The sequence below is a fragment of the Sparus aurata genome, chromosome 8, assembly GCF_900880675.1.
Source record: "Sparus aurata chromosome 8, fSpaAur1.1, whole genome shotgun sequence".
In the NCBI taxonomy this organism is placed as follows: Eukaryota; Metazoa; Chordata; class Actinopteri; order Spariformes; family Sparidae; genus Sparus; species Sparus aurata.
This window is the reverse complement of record NC_044194.1, coordinates 20,556,380-20,576,789: the sequence shown is the minus strand read 5'-3', so window position 1 is coordinate 20,576,789 and position 20,410 is coordinate 20,556,380. Positions and strand designations below refer to the sequence as shown.

The following is a 20,410-nucleotide window of genomic DNA, read 5'->3' as shown; positions in this document are numbered from 1 at the left end:
TTCATCTGTGAACTCATCCACAACAACCACCAGCTCGCTGAGAGACGTGCCCTCTCGAGCCCCACAGAGATCCGTTGCAGCCGTCCCTCCTGTTGCTAATAACCCTACTCTCCTAATCCACTTGGTGACAAGTTAAACGTGATGTGTGACTTCCATCCGAGCACGAGTCAGCAGACTGAGACAATGCTGCAGGGGCTTTAGTTGAGAACCTGCTTCAGTTGCATGTGGCTTGACTAAAAATAGACTCTGATTAAGTAAATCTGCCAGATGAGAGAGAGAGACGGTCTCTCTAGAGAATTGCTTAAGTGTTGGACTATGATGTGTGCCGAGACGAAGAGTTATCAAAGAAGTACGCAGATTGGAGATCAGCGTTTGTGAGGCAGAAAGTGATAGCAGTGGGGGTGACCATTCACTATTCAAGATATATAACATTTCTTCAATAAAATGTCTAAGAAGGACTAAACAATTATATCAAATGAATATGTATTTTGTTGAGTTGTTACTTACCTTACCCCAAATATTTCCAACAAAAGGTACCACTCTATGTTTTTCTTACTCTCAACAAACCAAAAAAGACTCTCAACACTTTCTGCTTTCCCTGCCAAAGTAACAAGCATATAGTTTCTCAACAGCTGTATTTTTTTGTAAATGTTACACAAACAGGAGGAGATAGTGTGAGTTGTGGATTATTTTCAATTAGGGATAACACAATCAGTGTTATAGCATGTATAGCTCTTGGTGAATATAATTGTTTGACTCAAACTAAAGTGCCCATGCTGGCATTAATGAAAAGAACCTGTCAACATGTGGCTCATTTATGTGTTCTTGTAGGTTTTAGGCCGTGTCCAAACGTCCATGGGTATTTCTGAAAACAAAGGGGTTTTTTTGGCCTTTTAAAAACATCTGAATGATGTTTTAGGCCGCTGAAAATGGACCTTGTAGAAAACTCCTTCCGGGAGTAAATAGATAAATAGATGTTTTCGGAAATGATGACTCAAACACACACATATCTCAGTGTATGTAGCATCAGGGGCTCTTTCCTTGTTATTGGCTCATAATATAAAAAAACCCAGAATATTGCCAGCTTTTCCTTTAACTGTTACATATTAATGCGTGCGCACACTTCTCATCTTCTAGTGCATGCAAGAGAAACAGCATTTCAACATGATCTCAGCTGTGAGACAACCCCAGCCTGCTGAACCAAAGCACAAATGCCCTTCTATTTAACAACAGCCTCTTCTTGTCTCCCATCCAGGAGCGGGGATGGACAGAAAACAGCGGGTAGAACATGATAAGTCTCCATACCTCTTTCCTCGTCTGTCACAAAAACACACATTAGTCATTGTTTGTCTAGTGCTTGTAGAGCTGTCATCCTTAACCACATCCACAGCAGAATTATGGTCTGTTTTCATATGTGACAACGCAACTCTTGAAGCATTTGCGTCACTGAGATTTTGCTTAAGGAGTGTTCCACAGTTCTGAGAAAGAGGTAGATGGAGATAAGAGAAAAACATGTTTGGCATCATATGCAGGACTAAAAGCCTGGTCTCTAGTCATGCCTTCTCTTTTTCCTACCAAATCTTATGTGTAAATATAAATGCATTACAGATGCTTAATTCTCTAGATATGGTATAAAGACTGATTATAACCCAGATTTGGCCAGAAAGACTGATTGTTAGTGTGACCAACTACACTTCCTTTAAAAATGAACATGTTTAAAATTAAGGCACAGTGCTTGGACACTTAAGGCTTTGCCACCTTTGATTTTTCTTTGATTTGAGTATTGGCACTAAGAAAATTGCTCTTCAGTTCATTTAGGGTCAAACCTTCACCCCTAACTAGAGCTGGGGTAGGAAACCAGACATACCTGACCCCTAAAAGCAATCAGTTTAATTTTATAATCAATGGGGAAGCAGCATAAAGGAGTTCCAAAAGGGGTCATTGAGGCATACGTGGTGTCTATTTTTACAACCTGGCAGCAGACGAAATCACATAAAAGGGCAATCAACTGTTAAATAAAACCTGTAGCACATGGAACAAACTGTACAGAGACTATTTAGCCCAATGACTTGGAACGTAACCTGAAAGCAATACATAATCTTGTTAAAGTGCCAGTGTTTTCCTCATTGTAAGTGGGATGGAGTTTGAAGATGTTTGACGGGCAACATGACTGCTTTAAGTGCACTACTGTAATGACAGTGTGTTAGCTGAAGCCAGACAAGATGAAACAAGGCCGACAGCAATCAGACATGAACACCCAGTGTCTTGCCGGAAAAGGTTTTCTTATTTTATATGTGGGATCAGCAGCTGAAGAGTTTAAACTTTGGTGAAAACAAATGCCAATTTACAAGACAAGAATTAACAAGTCCTATTACAATCGATGATAAAAGTAGGTGACATAATATGCATTTTATGCTTTTTTAATGGAATGATGTTAGATACTTCCAAATATGTACCTCTTTCAAAACTTTACATAATGCTTAATTTGTTCATTTCTGCTTTTAATCCCTTTTACTGGTTTTATCTACAACTGTTTGACATACCAATACGATATACTTTATTGGAAATTTGTCCTGTGAATGTGAAAGAGGAATTTACAGCTTTAAAACGTAACAATAGACGTTATACATACACTATAATCCCTCACCAAGTTGGATTACTATTGCACACATTTTTTAAAGCTACTACAAGGAACTTTTAATTTTTTGGCTATTTCTTGTTTTATTTCCTGTGGACAAGAAGGAACAAAGTGAACTTTGTTTTAGTTCCTTACTGTATCGTCAGAATAGCACAGCTTCTTTCCTCAAGCTGTGGCCCCCTTCAGTCCATCCTCAGCACTCATTAAAGTAGTTTAAATGTCAGGACTCATCCAACTCAGATGAATTGGAATCTAACCTGCTGACAGGCATTGGGAAAAACTATAATAACAGAAATAGCCAGTCTTCTCGCTGACGGTCTTGTTTGCTTATGTGGGTCAGTATGAAATTTTGACTGTTCCAGAGTCAGTTAAAAGTTCCTGGTAGTGTGTTTAAGGTTAAACCAGTGGGTGCAAAATTGTCTTTTCTTTGAATGACAAACGACTCAGATAAACTGGGCTTCAAGAAAAATAACTGATGCAAGGCATGTCCCATAGCATAAAAGAGACTGCATGTTGCCTGCTTTCATTGTGAAAAGGATACCTTGGTGTTGCAAAAGCAACTTATATGTCTGTATGTTAACAAATTAAACTTTTTTCATATATTTTGTTCAGATCTAATTTGCTCCTGCTGTAATTATCCTAGGATTGCATCTTCTTTCTTTCTTTTGTGTTCAACATAATTTGATTTTATTTGAAATATCCCCTTATTAACTGCACCAGATTTAATTATTTTGGAAAGCACTGTGAGTGAACATTATTACAACATGTCCCTAAAACAAGCCAGTTCCCTGCTTTGTTTGTAGTACAAACACACGAGGAGACCGGTCTGCACAAACAGAGGGATTTATTTTTAGGGTCAGTGGGATCAGAAAAGGTTTCAAAGTGACTGAATAAGACGACCCCACTTCACTGAGGTAAAGAAGGCTTCATTCACATCTCAGAAAGGCTATTGTAGTGATTTACGCACATACACAGGTCACAATGAATAAAATCAGGTACAATATTTGCTTTGGAACAAAAGTCGTCTCTGCCAAGTTAAAAGCATCTGCTCAGTGATTCCACCCACAGCCTGGAGGATATTATGGTAATCAGCCTGTTGATGCTTTTGTGTGTTGGTACTGTGTCTGTCTTAGAACTCACATCTGCACATGAGCCCTCATTGCATGTTGATGATAGTAGTGTATGTATGATGACCGCTTGCTTGGTTGGCATCCATCAAGGTATGCAATTAACTCCAAATTGATATTTTGAACCCTCAACCAGTTAAAACAGAGACAACTTTCCTCATTTATATCACAAGGGTTTATCATCTGTGGCCATTTTAGGACACATTAGTCTCAGCTTGGATATGATGGAGAGCAGCGACATTTCCCAGCTGTTTCCAAGCATTTTTACAATCAGATTTGAGACATTAGTTGACAATGTTACCAAGAAAAATGGCAGTTTATCCATTATATAACAGTTATCTACAATTGGGCATTGCTTGTTTGAGTGACAGGCAGAGTAGGACATTTTGGGCACACTTAAAACCAAAGTTATTAACATGCTGTTAAGATAAGAAATTGGTTATTAGAATTAAAGGTATCTGTTATAAACTGAAGTATTTCAACAAGGTTGCTCCAGGGAGCAAGAAGGCCTAAGGGTACTAAACCTCACCCCAAAATGTCTCACAGTTGTTAAGACATTCTCTCTGGACCTTGTAATTAATGTAAAATAACGCTGTGAAAACTTGCAAACCATGAGTGACATAAAATACCCTCCAAACTTGTTGTCCAAGCTTTTATCACTGTTGTTTCTGTTTTATTCCACAGGCAATATTTACTATGATCATGACTCCAGTTACATTACACCTGAACTTTGACCCCTCACAAAGACTGATCAGTATTGACTGACCTTGAGCTAACCAAGAGTGTTAGGAGTGCATGCATGTACACTTAAGTATTTGTGTATTTGTGCATCCATATGTCTGTGCCAGTTTGTATTTAGTTTTAGCAGTAGCATTCTCCCTCCCAAAAGCATCCCTGACCTACATCCTGGTCTCATGACTTAGGAGGTGTCTGGTAGGACGGAGAAAGCAGAGTCTAGAACATTCAGCGTTCTTCTTTCATCTCTGTCTCTATTTCAAAGCTTTTTCTAAGCTCTTCATCTCCCCCTGGTGCTGCAGAAAAGAGGTGATTAGGGATGCAAAACAGAAGGTGACCCACATACCTCCTCTCCCAGTGTTCTATTTCCTTAAACCTTTTTTTTTTCTGGTTTTCCCTCCAGCCCTGTGGAGGAGAAAGATGAAATACTCACCCATCCATGTGCAGAGAACAGTGAAGCTGAGAGCAATGCCAGTTTCAAGGATTTTGATTTTTTTTTCATAGAGGTTTTAATGAAGACATCTACTGTAATTATGTGCAATATACAACCAAAGACAATATGGTGACTTGATTATTTCCTGAATTATAATATATGTTGATGAATAAAGGTCTTTATTTAACCTTGCAATGTTCATTATTATTAAAAAAATACCAATGCTGACAGACCTCAGTATGTAAATCTGAAAAAATCTATTCATGCATCTGTAGTCACAGAATTGATAAAAATCCAACCGCAGGACGCTGAGAACAAGATAACGTGCATTTTCCTGATCTGCAGTCACTGATCTTGTTTTGCCTAAAACTTGTGGGAATTTTGAGGGAAAGTTGAAAAAAGCAGTAAGAAGCAGCAGACCTCTAGATCAAAGCCAAGTATTGCTCTGAATGTGAGTTTCTCCATTTTAGGCAGTGAGAGACTGAATGGTTGAGGATGCCAAGCTATAATTCTCACTGCTTTACTTGGCGCACCAGAGCAAGTAGATAGTCATCTGTGGACCAACACAATAATAATAATAAGAATAAAAAAAAAACCTGTTGTCCTGCCAGTTTTTTATTTTGTCGTTTTCCTTTAAACATGCAGCACTGGCTGCTAAAACAAAATCTTCTACTTCTTGACTTCTTTGTCAAATCCCCAGGTGCCATTCATAAGAACATTCCTCTGAACATGTTGCTTTCCCCATATCTGGTAATCTGTAGTCTAATTTCAATTCAACTTTTTATTTGTTATTTTTCATTTGACATGTTATGGATGGGGCAAATGTTTACTTTTAGTGTTAAAAAGTGGAAATCAACGAAAGCAGGGGGCAGTGTTCTGCTGATGTCTGTTTACAGCACTTTTACACAATCTACACTAGCTAACGTTAGCTTTACACAACAGTCAACTTTAACATAGTGGCACTATTGATAACTCAGACACTACCAGGTCGGCGTACTGCTTTTATCTTCAAATGATCTGTTCCATATTGATTTAACTTAAATCTTAACAACGACTAACTAGTTTTTAAAAGTTAAATGCAGGTGGTGCCTGTCAGTCATTTAGTCCATCCTGTTCCTGTGTTATGTTTCATACGGTCCGCATTTGATGGATGGTGCACTTGACCAATAAAAAGTTAATATGAGACCTTTGGCGAATCACCGGCTAGCGTAAGCCTTATTTTGGGCCAATTACGATGTTGTTGTTAAGCATGTAACCAATCACATCGAAGGGGTGGGCTCTCCTTCCAAAAGCGCGAACGGTTAAGGACAGACAGCTACGACAAAATGGCGATCATGGAAGAATTAAGCGTCAGATAATCGAATATCGTTATATGACAACTTCAACTAGCTTTAAGGATAACTTCTCGTGTTTGTTTTCTATCCTGGGTGCGGTTATGTCAGTCAACAGCGAGAGCTAAATTGATGTCAAACTTACCTACGCTAATTTGTGAGTACGTTGCTACCGTTACGTTAGCTACCATACTTTGCTAAGTTAGCTAAATAGCGTAGAAGTGCCCTTATGTTGGCAGCTGTAAATGGCGTCCTTGTGCCCAAGCACAATGGGCAACCAGTTGGGCCAGATTTGATAAACTAATGACAGTGGACATGAATACTTTTGAATAAGCCAGACCTCTTTCAATGGCTTATCGTTGACTTAAGGGATCTGGAGCCATTCGCAGTCTTTTCGGGACACTGCAGTTGACGGTAACGTTATGGCTTTACACAACTTGGTTTTTGTGATCGATGTGGATTATGGAGATCACGATTCAGGCGATCAACTGGATGTCAAGAATCATTTCGTGAAACGAGGAATATTGCAACTTCTGCTACATTTCAGCTGCAAATACGGATTTGACAAGGTGCGCTGGGGTTATAAATTCTTTCACTCAAAGACTGGCCGCAATGCCAGGCTAATATCAAGGGGATCTGACTTTAAGGAGCTTCGCCACAAAACATTTGAGGATTTTGAACTGGAGTTTGAAACCAAGTTTGACGTGAAGGATAAACCGTGCCCCTCTCGTCAGAAGCTGCAGTGCAGTCAGTCTGCTTCAGTTCAAAACGCACTCAAAGAAACCCTTCTGGACTTCCAATGGGACAGGCCAGACATCACTTCTCCCACTAAACTGTCCTTGAGGCCAAGGAAGTCGAGCCGAGCTGCAAATGTTTCACAGGACGATGATATTTCAAACAAAGGGAGGAATGTGGTGTTTATTGTCTCAGAGTGTCCACGATCCAGGGCACAACTTGTGGACTACCTTTTTCTGGAAAACCATGACCTGCCTACGGATGTGACTGACCAAATGATATCCAGGGGCCTTCACGATTTGCTGGTCCAGCGACAGGTTGTGCTGCACTGGGTTGACAGTAGATCCCATGCCCAGGTGAGTATAGCATAGAGCACTGTAGCATTAGAATATTATCATCAGGCACCAACAAGAGCTGGACGATTTAGACAACGTCAAAAATCACAATATTTATAAATCAATACGTTGATAATAAATCATTGACATACAAATATTAGACATTCCTATTGTATGTTGTAGAATTTCCTAGTGGTGTGTGATATATTTGAGAACAAAATCATTAGTACTCTGTATAGGACATCAACCTAGTTGAGCACATGTGAGATTTTGGAATGATGTGCTTGGAAGCTCATTCCACCATCATCATCCAGACACTGGACTGGACTAGGACTTTTGAAAGAAAGGTGTTTATTACTGTGCTCTGGATAATTTTTGATTTTCTTATGGCAGGGCACCTTACAGAGACACTTTGTTTTGGCTTTTCCCTATATATGTTACTCATCTCTAACCCTACTATAACTAGAGTCTAAAAAGTAATTGTGTGTTACTCATGTCGCAAAAACAGTATCAGTAACTTTTGAGATTTAAAAGCTTCTTGTCAAGGCATTTAACTCAGATCATTTCCTTTTTAACCAAACTGTGCAATTTAAGAAATGGCTATACACATCCAGTCATTAGTGACATATATCTACCTGCTGGAATGACTATTTGGAAAATAATAAATAAAAAATATAAATTTTCAGTGACAAAAGCAACTTTTGATCTTTCGTCTTATTTCAGGTCATGAGGTGTGAGGACCATCTTGGCTTTGACAAGCTGTCTGAGGTTCTTGCTCAGGTGGATGGCAGAGTGATCCCTGTGGTTGTGCTGCTGAATCTCTGCTGCACTCAAGAGGCCTTTGCATTCAGGTCTAGCTTTGGATATCTGCTATCTTCTGAAAGGCTTTACCGCCTGGCTTTTCCTGTCAAAGGTGGTGTTCTGCAGTGGGAGCAAGGTTGGTAACATTAAAGTGAACCCTTAACATTGTCTGTTACAACTCAGATATGCCTGACATATTGCAGCTGTTATTCATACAATCTTTAGTTTGAATACAGGTATTAAATAACCATGAGACATCATACTCTGCATCCTCATTGAAGAAAAAACAGAATGCAACAGTGAAAATGATATGATCTAAATAAATGACAGGGAAAGGAAATTAAGCACATCAAGCCTAGAGTTGAATATAATCTGCCTTTATTAAGTGTGTTATTCTTCACCCAACAGGTGATGTGATGCAGAGCTGTGGCATCATGGTTGAGCCAGTGTCTTGCAGACAGAGGCTTCTCCCAGAGTCAGTGAAAGTGTGTCTTAAAGGAGTGTTGCGGGACTGGGATGCCTCCTCCCTGACACAGACCCCCACAGAGTCCTGGGTGCTTCAATGCTCCAGCAACAGTGACCAGGCAGCTGCTGCCTTTCAGCATCTTCTCGTGCAAATGTCTACTCATTCTCTGCAAATGGTGAGACAAATTATCAATTATACAGTGCAGCTGTCACAGTTAAGGCTCTGCATATGTTTCAACCTTAAGGAGTCATTACAGATCCTGTTGTAAAATATCCTTATCTTCTGTGGGTATTAACTGAATAGCTTCTGATTGAATAACTTCTGCTTTTTCCTGTCTTTTTTGTTTGTTCCCGCAGCTTTCTGAGGTGAATGACAGCGGGCTGGTATGCTCAGCTGTCCTCTCCCCGTTGTCACACTCTACAGCTCTGCTCACAGTTCTCCAGTCAGGAATCACTCAGCAAAACCAGTTCCTGACCACCGAAATCATTGCACCTGCTACAGCAGAGACCTCAGCTGAACTTCCAGATGTTGTGAGCAGTGTTCTGGGAGTAGTGTACAACATCATGGAGGAGGATGGTGATAGTGTTGATGGTAAGGAAAGAATAGTGATATTCATTGTTCAAAATGTAAAAAGATTCTGCCTGGATTTTTCAGTAATTCCATCAAGGACACATATCATTAGTACACCAAAAATAAAAAAAAGTAAGTCAACAGAAGGTTGTAGGTTGACTTATAGCTGCTTGTAGGTGTGAACCCACAGGTTACATTTAATATATTTTAACAGTATAGTATAATGTTTTGATTTTCCTTTTACATTTGTAATGGTAGATTACTGTTGGAATGCATGTTTTTAAAATTTATGTTCCTTATTTATGTGTGTGTTTCATGGAATTTGAAAAAAAACTTGTATGTGTGAGATGGTTGCAGTTTAGTACATATTATATTTAATTTCTTGCTGTTTATTGCTGATATGGTTAATTCCTCAGACCAGCCAAAGGATCATCAAGTTCCTGAGTGGGCTCAGCAGGAAGTCAGCCATTGCCCGCTGACCAAAGGCATGTTAGAAAATTGGTTCCCCCAGTCAGACAAGTCAGGAGTGAGTTCCCACTTAATGGAGTCAATGAGGTAAGGTTGATTAGGATTTCAAAATGTCAGCTTGATTTTTCCATAATGCTTTTGAAGCAAATGAGAATGTAAACACAAAAATAATCAAATGCATCTTTAAAAAACATATGTCTCAGCTAAAAATATAAGATAATAGTCCTGATAGTTCACTTTCTTTGTTGGACAGGTTGCTGCATGCAGTGCCAGAGCAAAAAGAAGAGGAGGAATCTTCTGTCCTGCAGCAGGAGCTGATCAGTGGTCTGGGTGAACTGTATCAAACATCCAGGGGTGCAAATGACAAGAGGGGCAAGAAACGTGAGATGTTCTTATTTGTTCTTTTTAATTAAAATTCCAGAGTTTCTATAAAGGTTGTGAAATGTATCACTATACTTGGAATCCCTAATTATCCTTTGAAACATAAGCAGAAATATAATTCATATTTTAAAATGGTATGAAAATTTATAAGCATCACTAAATATTGCTCTATTGTTTCCCATCTTTGATCAACAGGTGGCGCTCAGCGCACACCAGTGAAGCAGAAGATGAAGACCATGAGCCGCTCTTTGCAGATGCTGAACGTAGCTCGGCTGAACGTCAAAGCCCAAAAGAATCAGGCAGAAGCTGAGCAGATAGGAGTCGAGGGCAAGGGGCCAGAGAGACGAGGAAAGAGACGGTCAAGTGACAGGAACAAATCTGAAGGAGTGAACACCATCAGTGAGTGTGCTGCTTAAATCTTTACAACACTATGCAGTCTTTTTTTTGCAACAAAGTGAAAACAAATTAATTAATAACCATCTCACCTTGCTCAGATTTCACCAGTGAGGCAGAGCTGCTGTCCTATCTGAAGTCCACTTATGACAAGACTGTGGTAGAGAGGGACTCGTCTCTTATCACTGGTGTCCAGCACCTTCTGTCTGCTGTGAAAAACTTCCTTGTGGCAAAATCAGACCAGGAGGTGAGACTAGTAATGGCTTTTATATGTATTTCAAGATTCTTACCTGGCCCACTTTTATCTTATCCCCAGACTGCTTATCATAATTTAACGGTGGGGGAAGTGATAGATGAAGTTTGGCCGTGATTAATTTGCATAATTGACATTAAATCCACAGGTAAACATCGCACTGTTTGTCCAGCATCATGTCCTCAAGACCAGCAAATCAATCAGACAGCTCTATAACACGGCTGCTGATGTTGATAGCAAAATCAGAGAGTAAGTGCTTTCTGCCTTTTTGTGTGGTGTTTTTAGAGTCAATGGATTATACTGTCTCTCTCTCAAGGCTTAAAATATCAAGTGTCATTACTAATAAACATTTGTGTCCATCCTGCACACTTAAACAGTGTTGAGAAAGCCCTTCTATTCTAAGTCAATTTTATTTATGTGTCAGTAACACAATAGGTCTTTTCTAGGTGCCAACTTCAGGCTTTGCTGAGGCTGGAGTTGTGCAGACTTTTCTCCTCAGAGCAGTCTGACTCACTGGATGTTGATCAGATGGCAGAGGAGGTAAGATGCTTGCTATTGAGGACTCCGTGCAACTCAGTCTTTTATTTTCATGTTATTACAAAGGGCAACTGGGGAGTAACTCGGGCTACGTGTGTCATTGTCTTGAAAGGTTAACACCGCCATTCTTTTGCAACATATGTTGATGAAAAATACCATGAAATATTTATTTAGTTATATTAACAGTATTAAAGCGTTTTGACCGGGAAACTGAAAAGCAAATATTAACAAATTACTTGTCACTTCTCCTGTTGGTTAGGTGGCTGAACTGCTCAGGATAATTTCCTTAACAAAAGACCCAGTTTGCCTTGCAAGGTTCCTTCAAGATGAGGTTCTCCCTGGGTATGTTTTTGCAGTTGTTGGAATGGAGCTTTTTTTTGTTATATCTGAAAAGAATGCATATTTGCATTCTTCTTAGAACAAAATCGTTCTATCCTAGCATCAATGTCAAATTGTAACAGGTCAAAGAAATCTCAATTAAGCCAAATATTCCTCATCTGTTTGGTAGAATTTAACAATAGTCTTTCTGTGTCATGGAAGGTTGATGACCGCCATCCCTCGAGTGCTTGCAGACATCTACCATAATTTGGGTACCCAGCTCCCTGAGGCTTTGGCGGCTGTTCTACCTGCTGACTTCTTCAGTGACGAGTCAGTTGCTAAGGACAGTGTTTCTCCATCTGCCTCCTCACCTCCTCTATCCACACACAGCTTGGTTTCAGATGGCAGAGATCGCCTGCAGGACCTGCGAAATCGCTCAGCCAGCAAGAGGAGGTAAGGAATGGCTGTATGTTAAAGACACCAATTGGTTATGAAAAATCTGGAAGATTAAGTATTTAAATGAATAGGATGATGTTTCTCTTTGACTTATCTTTGAATCTTTTGTTTGTTTTTTTACTTTCAGAAGTGGGATGCTGACTCGCCATCGCAGTATGACTGAATCATCACAGTGTCTTCGCCAAATAGAGATGCCCAAAAAGACAACAAGAGCTGTAAGACAACAGTAGATAATGAATGCTGCTGGTGATATACGGCTGACATCCTGGTCAGATTATTATGAAACTTCGCTGGTCAGATTATTGTCAAACTTCGATCAGACTTGCTTAGTGCTTCCTGACACTTACTTTGTTGTCCACAGTGAAGATGACATTTTGACATACGTTTCATGTTTTTAATAACTGTCTAATCCAGTTTATCTCACCTAATTAATTGTGTTTTCATTAGTCCAAATCAAAGGTCTGTGTTGCTGTGGAGAAACCTGTTGCAGAACCGCAAACTCAGAAACAAGAAACACAAGGTATGCTTTAAATTTACAGCTGAACCTACCAGTAGGCTTGAAATGTGACTGTGAAAGGTTTGAAGTTTGCTCCAAATTAAGAACAGTGATTTATGGACGGCTTGAATTAATTTGGGTAAATTTTGTCAAAAAAAACATCCTCAGGTAACAGACGGCTTGTATAGGGTAATTCAATCCGTTGCCGTGCATTAGTTTGCTCAATGTGTTTTAGTCTTTCATAATGTGGCAAAATGGAGCTAAGTGTGCCACTTCTGATGGACCTTTTGAGGAGATGGAGGCACTGCAACTCTACAACTCTTAACATCCCCCTTTCAAGTTAACAGTGGGAGATTGTTACATTCTGTAACATTTTGACACCTTGAAATTGGTTTTGAATATACACACATTTAGCAGTACGCATCACGATGTTATGAAATTAAGAGTCCTTTATGCAGACCATGTTCTGATTGTCCACAGAGGTGACTAAGGTGAGAAGAAACTTGTTCAACCAAAAGATCGTTTCGCCATCGAAGAAGGCCAAGCTGCCAAGGAGCCAGTCTGTGTCTGCTGTGGAAGGATTGAAACTGAAACGCAAGCGATCTCATGAATCTGAAGGTAAAGGGATTAATTATTTCAAATTCAAACCTTTTGCTATCGGTTTTAAGCCATCCCTGTTATTCAGATATGTGTGAGCGATGGAAGTTTTTTTCCCTCACTGAACATCCATTTCAATTAAGCGGATTTTTCTTTTTTTCAGAGAGGCACAAACTTCTAACAAAGAAAGTGTGTGAAACACCGCATCACAAGCAAGGGTCCAGTCGTTTTCTGTTCCGTCAAAAAATGGGAAGGTATGTGCAACAACAGTTAAACCTATTGAGACTTACTGACTTACTATTTATATTACATATCACAAGTTATATGTCCCAAAAATCTGAATTTTGATTTCGTTATTGATTCCTAATGAATTTTCAGTGTGTGTTTTTTATCATCCCTTGAGTCTTCCTGAAAACGGCATTGAAACAGAGTAGGAAAAAAATACAAATGTATTAGAATTGATTAATCACCAATGGTCACTCAGTGCTGCAATCATTTCCTTAATGACATCAACGAGCTACAGATTTACAGTATTTAAAACAGAAGTTTGAAGTCACCTGAATGTTTACACATGAAGTTGAGTTTGGGGTCATTGTTTTTGCATTGCACAATTGTCCGAAAACATGCCAGCATCAATAAAAGGAACTGATTGTCGACGGATCCGAAAAAATGCAACCAGTTCTCAATTCCCATCTCTACTTTCATTTTCTAATTATTGGAAACTTAAGATGTACCTATGTATTTTCTGATCTTTTTCCTCCCAGGAGATCTGTACCAACTGAAGAGTGCATTGTGGAAGAGTCGCCAGTAAAGCCTGTAGAGGGTATTTTACTGACAACAGTTTTTATTGTTTTTCCACACAAAACATATTTGAGTATATAATCTGTATTTCTCTTGTGTTTAACAAAACATTCTTGCATGTTTCTCTTGAACATTTTGACATTGAAACATTATATAATTTAAGCGACACCAATAACTTTTTTTTTTGTGCTTTGGTTTTGTTTCAGACCTAAGAAGGAGCCCAAGAATAAAGAACTTTGCTAGAAGGCACTCAAACACCTTCTACTCAAGTTCTCAACCTCGGTCCCGCAACCTGGACAGGGCGCTCACTGCATCCCAGCTTACTCTCAGTGATAGCAAAATCAGTGGGGTCAATGTGAAAGCAGTTCGGTCGCCCATGCGTCTTCTTTTTGGTGCTGCGTCCCCCGGTCGACCTTCTGACCAGTGTCATGCCACCAGGGCCACCAGGTCACGGCTGTTCACAGACTCTAGTGTTTTTGAGGTAAGTACCCTTTTCAATATTGTGGTCCACCGAACACATTACATGCAATTAGACGATGAACGAGGACATTTAAAACAATTTCCTGGACACAATGAAATACAATCATTATACTCTTCAATTTTGTGCAAAAAAGTGCAAAATGACGAAAGCATCATTTCATTTTCACGTCAGTTTATTTTCAGTTGTGCCGGAGAAATATATTTCCATGTAAAGCCCTGCCTGTACAATAAATATGTAAATACATCCGTTTAATCACAGCATCCATGCATTCGTCCATCCATTTACATAGCTTAAGTCAAATTCAGCTCACTGTGTCAACTCGGAAGGGGTTGATATTTCAGTGTGTTCACAACGTGTTTCTGCTGGCCAAAGAAATGAGGATTTATCTGTGTAATGCAATCTCTGTCTGTGTGTGTGTTTAGAGTCCAAATAAAACACCAACAAAATCACCTGGCAGACATGGGATGGCTGTCCATGGGATCAGGACACCCAAAACTCCCAAGACCCCCCGTACCCCAGCGACTCCAAAAACCTCACCCCCATCCAGGATGAATGTTTTCTCTGTTGCAGAGAGCCCTGTCGCAGGCAGTTCTCGTGAACTTGGTATAGGTCTGAGAGGCGGTCCTTTCAGATCTCAAGCCAGAAAAACTGCTTTGGTAGAAACGCCAACCAAGCAAAGCCCTGTGAGGAGCCCTCTGAAGAGTATTCTCAGGACCCCAGTCAAGGCCTCGGTCGAAGGTCACTTTTCTTATGGATTACTCAACAGCCCAGTTTCTAGGACTCCTAAGAAGAGCGTCACGTGGTCTCCATCACCTCAAAAATGTAAAGTGGCAGAGAACAGCAGTACTTTCAAGGTTCCAGAGTCACCTCATATTGTATCGCGCACTTCTCCCAGACTGTTGAAATCACCCAGTACTTTCTGCAGTCCTGTCAAAGGCACAAACACTAAAAGAGACATTTTTAAGACCCCTGAAAGGATTTGTCAAGTAAGCCAGGTAAGGGTTTCTGAAAATGTGTTATTGTTCACAAAGGAAAAAAATCAGACGTCCTCGGAAAAACTTCACAACAGGATGAAACCCCCAGAAAAAAGTGACACACTAAGTTTACTGGAAATGCCTCTTCCACAATCCACACCACCTCTTGACTGCCACCTCTCACCTACACCCAACACTACAACTCAAACCAGGACCTCTAGTCCTTCTCACCAAATGATTACACGCTCTGGACGAACGCCAGCCAAAAGCTCAAATCCAACATCCCCATTTAAGCCAGTATTAACACCAGAGGGTGCTGCTGTGTTAGAGGGAACACAAACTTTAGTGAAGTCTCCTGCAAAGCCCTTGACAAGAACAAGGTCTGGTCAAGGTGCTAGAACCACCAGACATAACTTAAGATCTCAGTCTAGTGAGAATGTTTCCTCCGTGCTAAACACAGAATCTGAAGAAAACTGTGACCGTGTGGAAAAGAACATGCAGTCAGATCTAAAAGAAGAGTTACAGGCTGAACCTTCCCAAACCTCTGAAACTGACTCTAGTTCCCATACAGATTCTCAGCAGTTTGACTCATCACATTTTAACTCTGCATCCACAGACGATGATGGTATGGACATTGTAGATGCAGCAGTAATAAAGACCCAGTTCAGTGGAGGTCTCAAGATGAATATTAGCTTCTCACGGAAGCCTTCACAGTCTGGTGAAGACCTGTCCGGTGCATTCTCTCCAAAACCACATGTGCCTACCCAAGGTACACCTCCTGGCCGGAGCTATGGTTTTCGGCAGACCCCTGACCGGCAGCAGAGGGAGGCTGCTGCTCGTTTGGGCTACGGAAATGAATCTCCTCGATTTTCAACCCCTAGAGGCCCAGCAAGACCTCGCAAACAAAAAGGCATGTGTACTCCAAATCCTCTGACATACCAGGTAGAACTGGAAATGCAGACATCAGGACTTCCCAAGCTTAAAATCAAACGCACAGATTCCATGAATGCGGGTGATTTGGCGTCAGGAGGTCAGAGTCCATTAGCTGGCATGAAACCTTCTCAGCTGGAAAGCCCCTTGGCTTTGTTCTCTAAGCACAGAGATCCCGGATGTGTCTCACCATCTCTCTGTACTCATGTCACCCCGGCCAAGAGCACACCAGGAAAGGGTGGAAGCGTCCAAACTTACATCTGCCAGTCGTACACCCCTACCCGCCATCCTGTGGGAACAATGTCTCCAGTGGCAACTGCAGAGATCATTCCCATGAGTCCTTCACCTCAGAGTGTAGGGAAAGTGACTCCAGACAACCTCAACAGCTGGCATCGCAGGAAGAGAGCTCAGGTTGGATTTGCTGGAGGCAAAGATCGAGGCCTGAAGGGGGAGCCTTTGCTGGTGGAGCTGCTGGAGGAGGCTGACCTTGGAGTTAGCAGATTGCAGGATGTTGAAGATACGGATGGGCCCTCAAATAACGAGGGGTTGGCTTCCAAACAGTCGCCCCCAGTTGGAGCAGACGCATCTCCTCTTTCTCCACTTGAAGACTTGTACTGGATGGAGAAGCTGGCTCAGCAGGCTGACGAGGCTGATCCTCAGAGAACAGAGGAAGAAATGATCTGGGCCACTGGAAATGGAGATGTCAAGTCATGTAAGCTTTAGTTGACACATTCTGTAATAAAATGTTTTGTTCTTGTTTTGTTTCAGTTTCAAATTTAAAGTTCTGGGATTTTAACAAAGATGCTTTCATTGTTGATTTAAAATATCTTTTATATTCTGAACAAATATATTTGGTGTGCAATGACATGAGATTAAATGTCACAAATTACAATCAAAGAAAATCTGACATTAGAGCAATTTTGTTTAAACATATGCAATTATAAATACATTGTTAAACTTTTTATAAAGGGACTGTATGTTACACACTAAAAATGTAAATTTGTCACCGCTGTTTTCTACTTTTTGACAGTGGCAACTCCTCCCAGCTCAAAGATGAGGAAACCGGTGACAGCGAGTGGGATTTTGGCCCTCACTCACTCTCCATTGTTGTTCAAAGGCAAAACGGGTTCAGCTAGTAAGAGAACGCCAAATTTAAAAGGTAAGATGTACAGTGCTTATGTTTTAATAACACTTGATTCGTTTACAATTTCTCAAATCTGACTATTTGCTTTCTTACACAGTTGTATATTATTAAACTGATTATCTTTCTCCACTGAAGAAAGTTTGATGGAATAAAAACAAATTGTTATATCATTATCGTGGTCTGTGGAAAATTGCAGCTGCTATTTTCTGCCATTTTATGGACAAAAAGATTAATGGAGATCAGAATATCCAAATAGAATATTACAATTTCAGAAGTTGTAATTTTTTAAAATTTAAGGATAAAGGTAAAATGACAAGCAGTCGCAATAGCATTACAATGAAATACTGCAGTGCTACAGAGATGCCCTGGCCTATAAATCTTGTTTGCCAGATCAAAGAAAACCTGTTTGTTTGTGACAGACCCTTACCGATGTCACATCATGGTGACTAAAAGTTTTTATATGAAAATGTAAGTTGTGATACAAAAATAATTGTGAATCCTATTGCAAATGTAATATCTTTCAAAAATAATGCCATTTTACCTTATTGCCAAGTCTTAATCGAGAAAGTCATGGGGAAGTTGAATTGGCCATGATTATAATCAACAGTTTTAGCCCTAGTCACATAATGGAGTAATGTCTGACTCTTGGCCATGTAGTGTATTCTCACTTTTCCAGGTGAGAAATTAATTACCTGAACAACACAATAAACTTGTCATTCTCTTGTATTGTAAATTAATTAACACTCATCATCTTTTCCTAAACTTTATAGATGAGGCTGTATCAGGGAGGACGATAGGAAATGAGGGTGCAGAGGTCTCTCCCTTCAGCCAGCCAGTCAGACGCAAAAACACAGGAAAGACCTACAGCAGGAAGAGACTGCTTCACTGAACCACCAAACCAGCAAAAAGACTGTCCATTCAGTGTTTTACTGTGAAGCTTTATTTAGCCTTATTCTGTCAAAAATGCTTTTGATGTCAGTTCTGAAATGTCTTTCAAGCACCACTTGAAGGGCCTTTGCAGATGAATGAATGTCCCTTTCTCCTCCACAGACACATTTTCTGTTCTAACCAATGACTTTATTTTTAATCAGGATGTCTAAAGATTACAGGTAGGTTTTAGCACTGAGTTGAAAAACCTATGCAGTTCTGCCAACGTGTTTAAAATTACACTTACTGTTCCTCCTAATGATTTTAGCAGTTTTCCATGTTTCCTGAAACTAAAACGTTGGAAAATGATGATGTTTTATGTCATGTCATTTTTTTCAGTTCTTAATCAGCAATTTTACAATCAAGTCTGAAGCTATTTTTATGTAAAAACTATTATTGTTTATTTATTAGTGTGTCCTTCTCATAAACTTGCTCTTAAGTAAAAGGGAAGCCTGAATGGGTTGAGTCATGGTGTAAATATCTTATGTTGCCAAAGTTTTATGTAAATAAATACAAGTTTTCTGAACTAAATTACTGACAGTGTCATCTTTTTATCCTTTACTCGGCCTGATTTCTTAGGGTTCACATGAATTTGATATTGGTCAAAGCGGGTACCTTCTAACTTCAGAGTTTCCTCTCTGTGAATGGGACTTTCATAATTCAAGTTCGTCAGCCTGCAAATAAAATGTAACCTGATACTTTCATGTGGTAATGACCTGCATGTTCAAAGGTCAATGCCCTGGAAGTATAAACCCTTTTATGTGCTTTTAGGAGGTGGAACATTTATGATTGTGGCTTACAGGAAATTACATTATAATAGCTGCTGATAACCCCAGAAAATTAATAACTGCAGTTATCTGACCAGGAATTTGACTTTAGGTTTCATCAGAACTGCTTTTCCTTTTTTTTTTTTTAAGAGTATACTTGTTGATTATTACTCACAAGATTAACACCAGAAACCAGTGTATGTACACACAAGTCAGACAAGGTGACACACCTCTGAGGTGTGCAACTTGGACAGAACGATTGAAGTACTCAGCAACAACTTGCTCCTGAAGTAGGAGGGTTTTTTTAACTGCTGCATGGGTCTTTTTAACACCTATGCAGCAGCAGTTAAAAACAAAAAATGAATTTTATTTACCTGCTTTGGTTTCAGGTCCCTGGTATGGTGCATGCTGGCTCATAGTCATGGCTTATGATAGTTGAATTCAACATAATCATTGTTAATTTTCTTAGTTTCAACATTGATTGTCATACTATGACAAGTCACAATGTCCATTGTGATAAAGGCCTAGTGAATCAAACAAAACTGAGCCCAAAATCAAAGTGATACAACTTTATGGAAAAAGATCAAAATCACTTACGTGCATGTTACAAAATTATTGCTAGCAAAATATTCAATCTCTTTCCAATCAGTGTACTCTGACATCAGTAACAGTTCTTGCCTTCTGTGTTGGTCTTAATCAGCTCTGCAGATCTGGAAAATGAAAGTTTCCCCTATTATAACATTCAAAGCCTCTCGCACTCTGTGATGTTGGATGGTGGCCGTCACTCAACAGCAGCTTTCAAATCCTGACACAAATGATGGATTGTATTTAGCTCTGTACTCTTGACTTGACTTTTCTATAGCATTAACATTTTTGTACTGTGCTTCAGTGTACTTCCAGAAGCCTTTCTGGACATTTCCCCGATAACATGAAGCGGGTGTCACAAGGATATTTAGACCATCCATATGTGGGTGTATTTTATATTTGATAAATACAGTATGTGTGTAATTGAATTGAAGTTGCTGGAAAAGCTTGAAAAATGCTTTAATTTGACTTTGGAAAATGTGATTAATTTATTACACAGGCGATCTTCATCTAAAATATGCTGCAATTCACCTTTCATGTTTTATAAATGTGTTTTATTGCTCATGTTACCGACGTTTAAAGAAAGGCCTAATTACATCTACTGTGTTTGAGTGTTGTAAAACAACTGAGGTGAATATATTTTATTGGTACTGTAACTTACTGCAGCAGGTTTTTCCCAGTATGTATTGTTATATTGTAATCTTTCAGCAGGTTGAAGTTCAACAGACTAC

The 20,410-nt window shown here is 39.7% G+C and overlaps 2 protein-coding genes across 2 annotated transcripts in view; both read left to right on the top strand.

Annotated features, from left to right (window-relative positions):
• The window catches only part of alkbh3 (alkB homolog 3, alpha-ketoglutarate dependent dioxygenase), a 36,142-nt gene extending 31,084 nt beyond the window's left edge, over positions 1–5,058 (top strand). The window contains exon 11 of the mRNA XM_030425339.1: positions 4,904–5,058. The gene's annotated coding sequence lies outside the window, so the exon portion shown is untranslated. The remainder of the gene's footprint in view (positions 1–4,903) is intronic.
• An 835-nt stretch (positions 5,059–5,893) lies between these two features.
• ticrr (TopBP1-interacting, checkpoint, and replication regulator) lies at positions 5,894–18,858 on the top strand. Its single transcript, XM_030425337.1, has 21 exons — positions 5,894–7,355; positions 8,058–8,271; positions 8,544–8,776; positions 8,958–9,192; positions 9,588–9,726; positions 9,893–10,020; positions 10,216–10,419; positions 10,515–10,660; positions 10,815–10,915; positions 11,113–11,206; positions 11,463–11,545; positions 11,744–11,974; positions 12,105–12,192; positions 12,425–12,497; positions 12,954–13,091; positions 13,234–13,324; positions 13,835–13,893; positions 14,078–14,352; positions 14,775–16,968; positions 17,287–17,415; positions 18,171–18,858. Exons 1-21 carry the CDS (start codon positions 6,687–6,689, stop codon positions 18,287–18,289), a joined length of 5,643 nt encoding a protein of 1,880 aa, XP_030281197.1. The 5' UTR covers positions 5,894–6,686; the 3' UTR covers positions 18,290–18,858.
• Positions 18,859–20,410: the final 1,552 nt, after the last annotated feature.

What these genes read in the sequence shown, in the direction of transcription:
- ticrr (XM_030425337.1), top strand. Translation starts at nt 6,687, where the DNA reads ATGGCTTTACACAACTTGGTTTTTGTGATCGATGTGGATTATGGAGAT. An exon ending in TGACAAGAGGGGCAAGAAAC is followed by an intron (nt 10,021 to 10,215) that starts GTGAGATGTTCT and finishes TTTGATCAACAG; the next exon opens with GTGGCGCTCAGCGCACACCA. An exon ending in AAATGGAGATGTCAAGTCAT is followed by an intron (nt 16,969 to 17,286) that starts GTAAGCTTTAGT and finishes ACTTTTTGACAG; the next exon opens with TGGCAACTCCTCCCAGCTCA.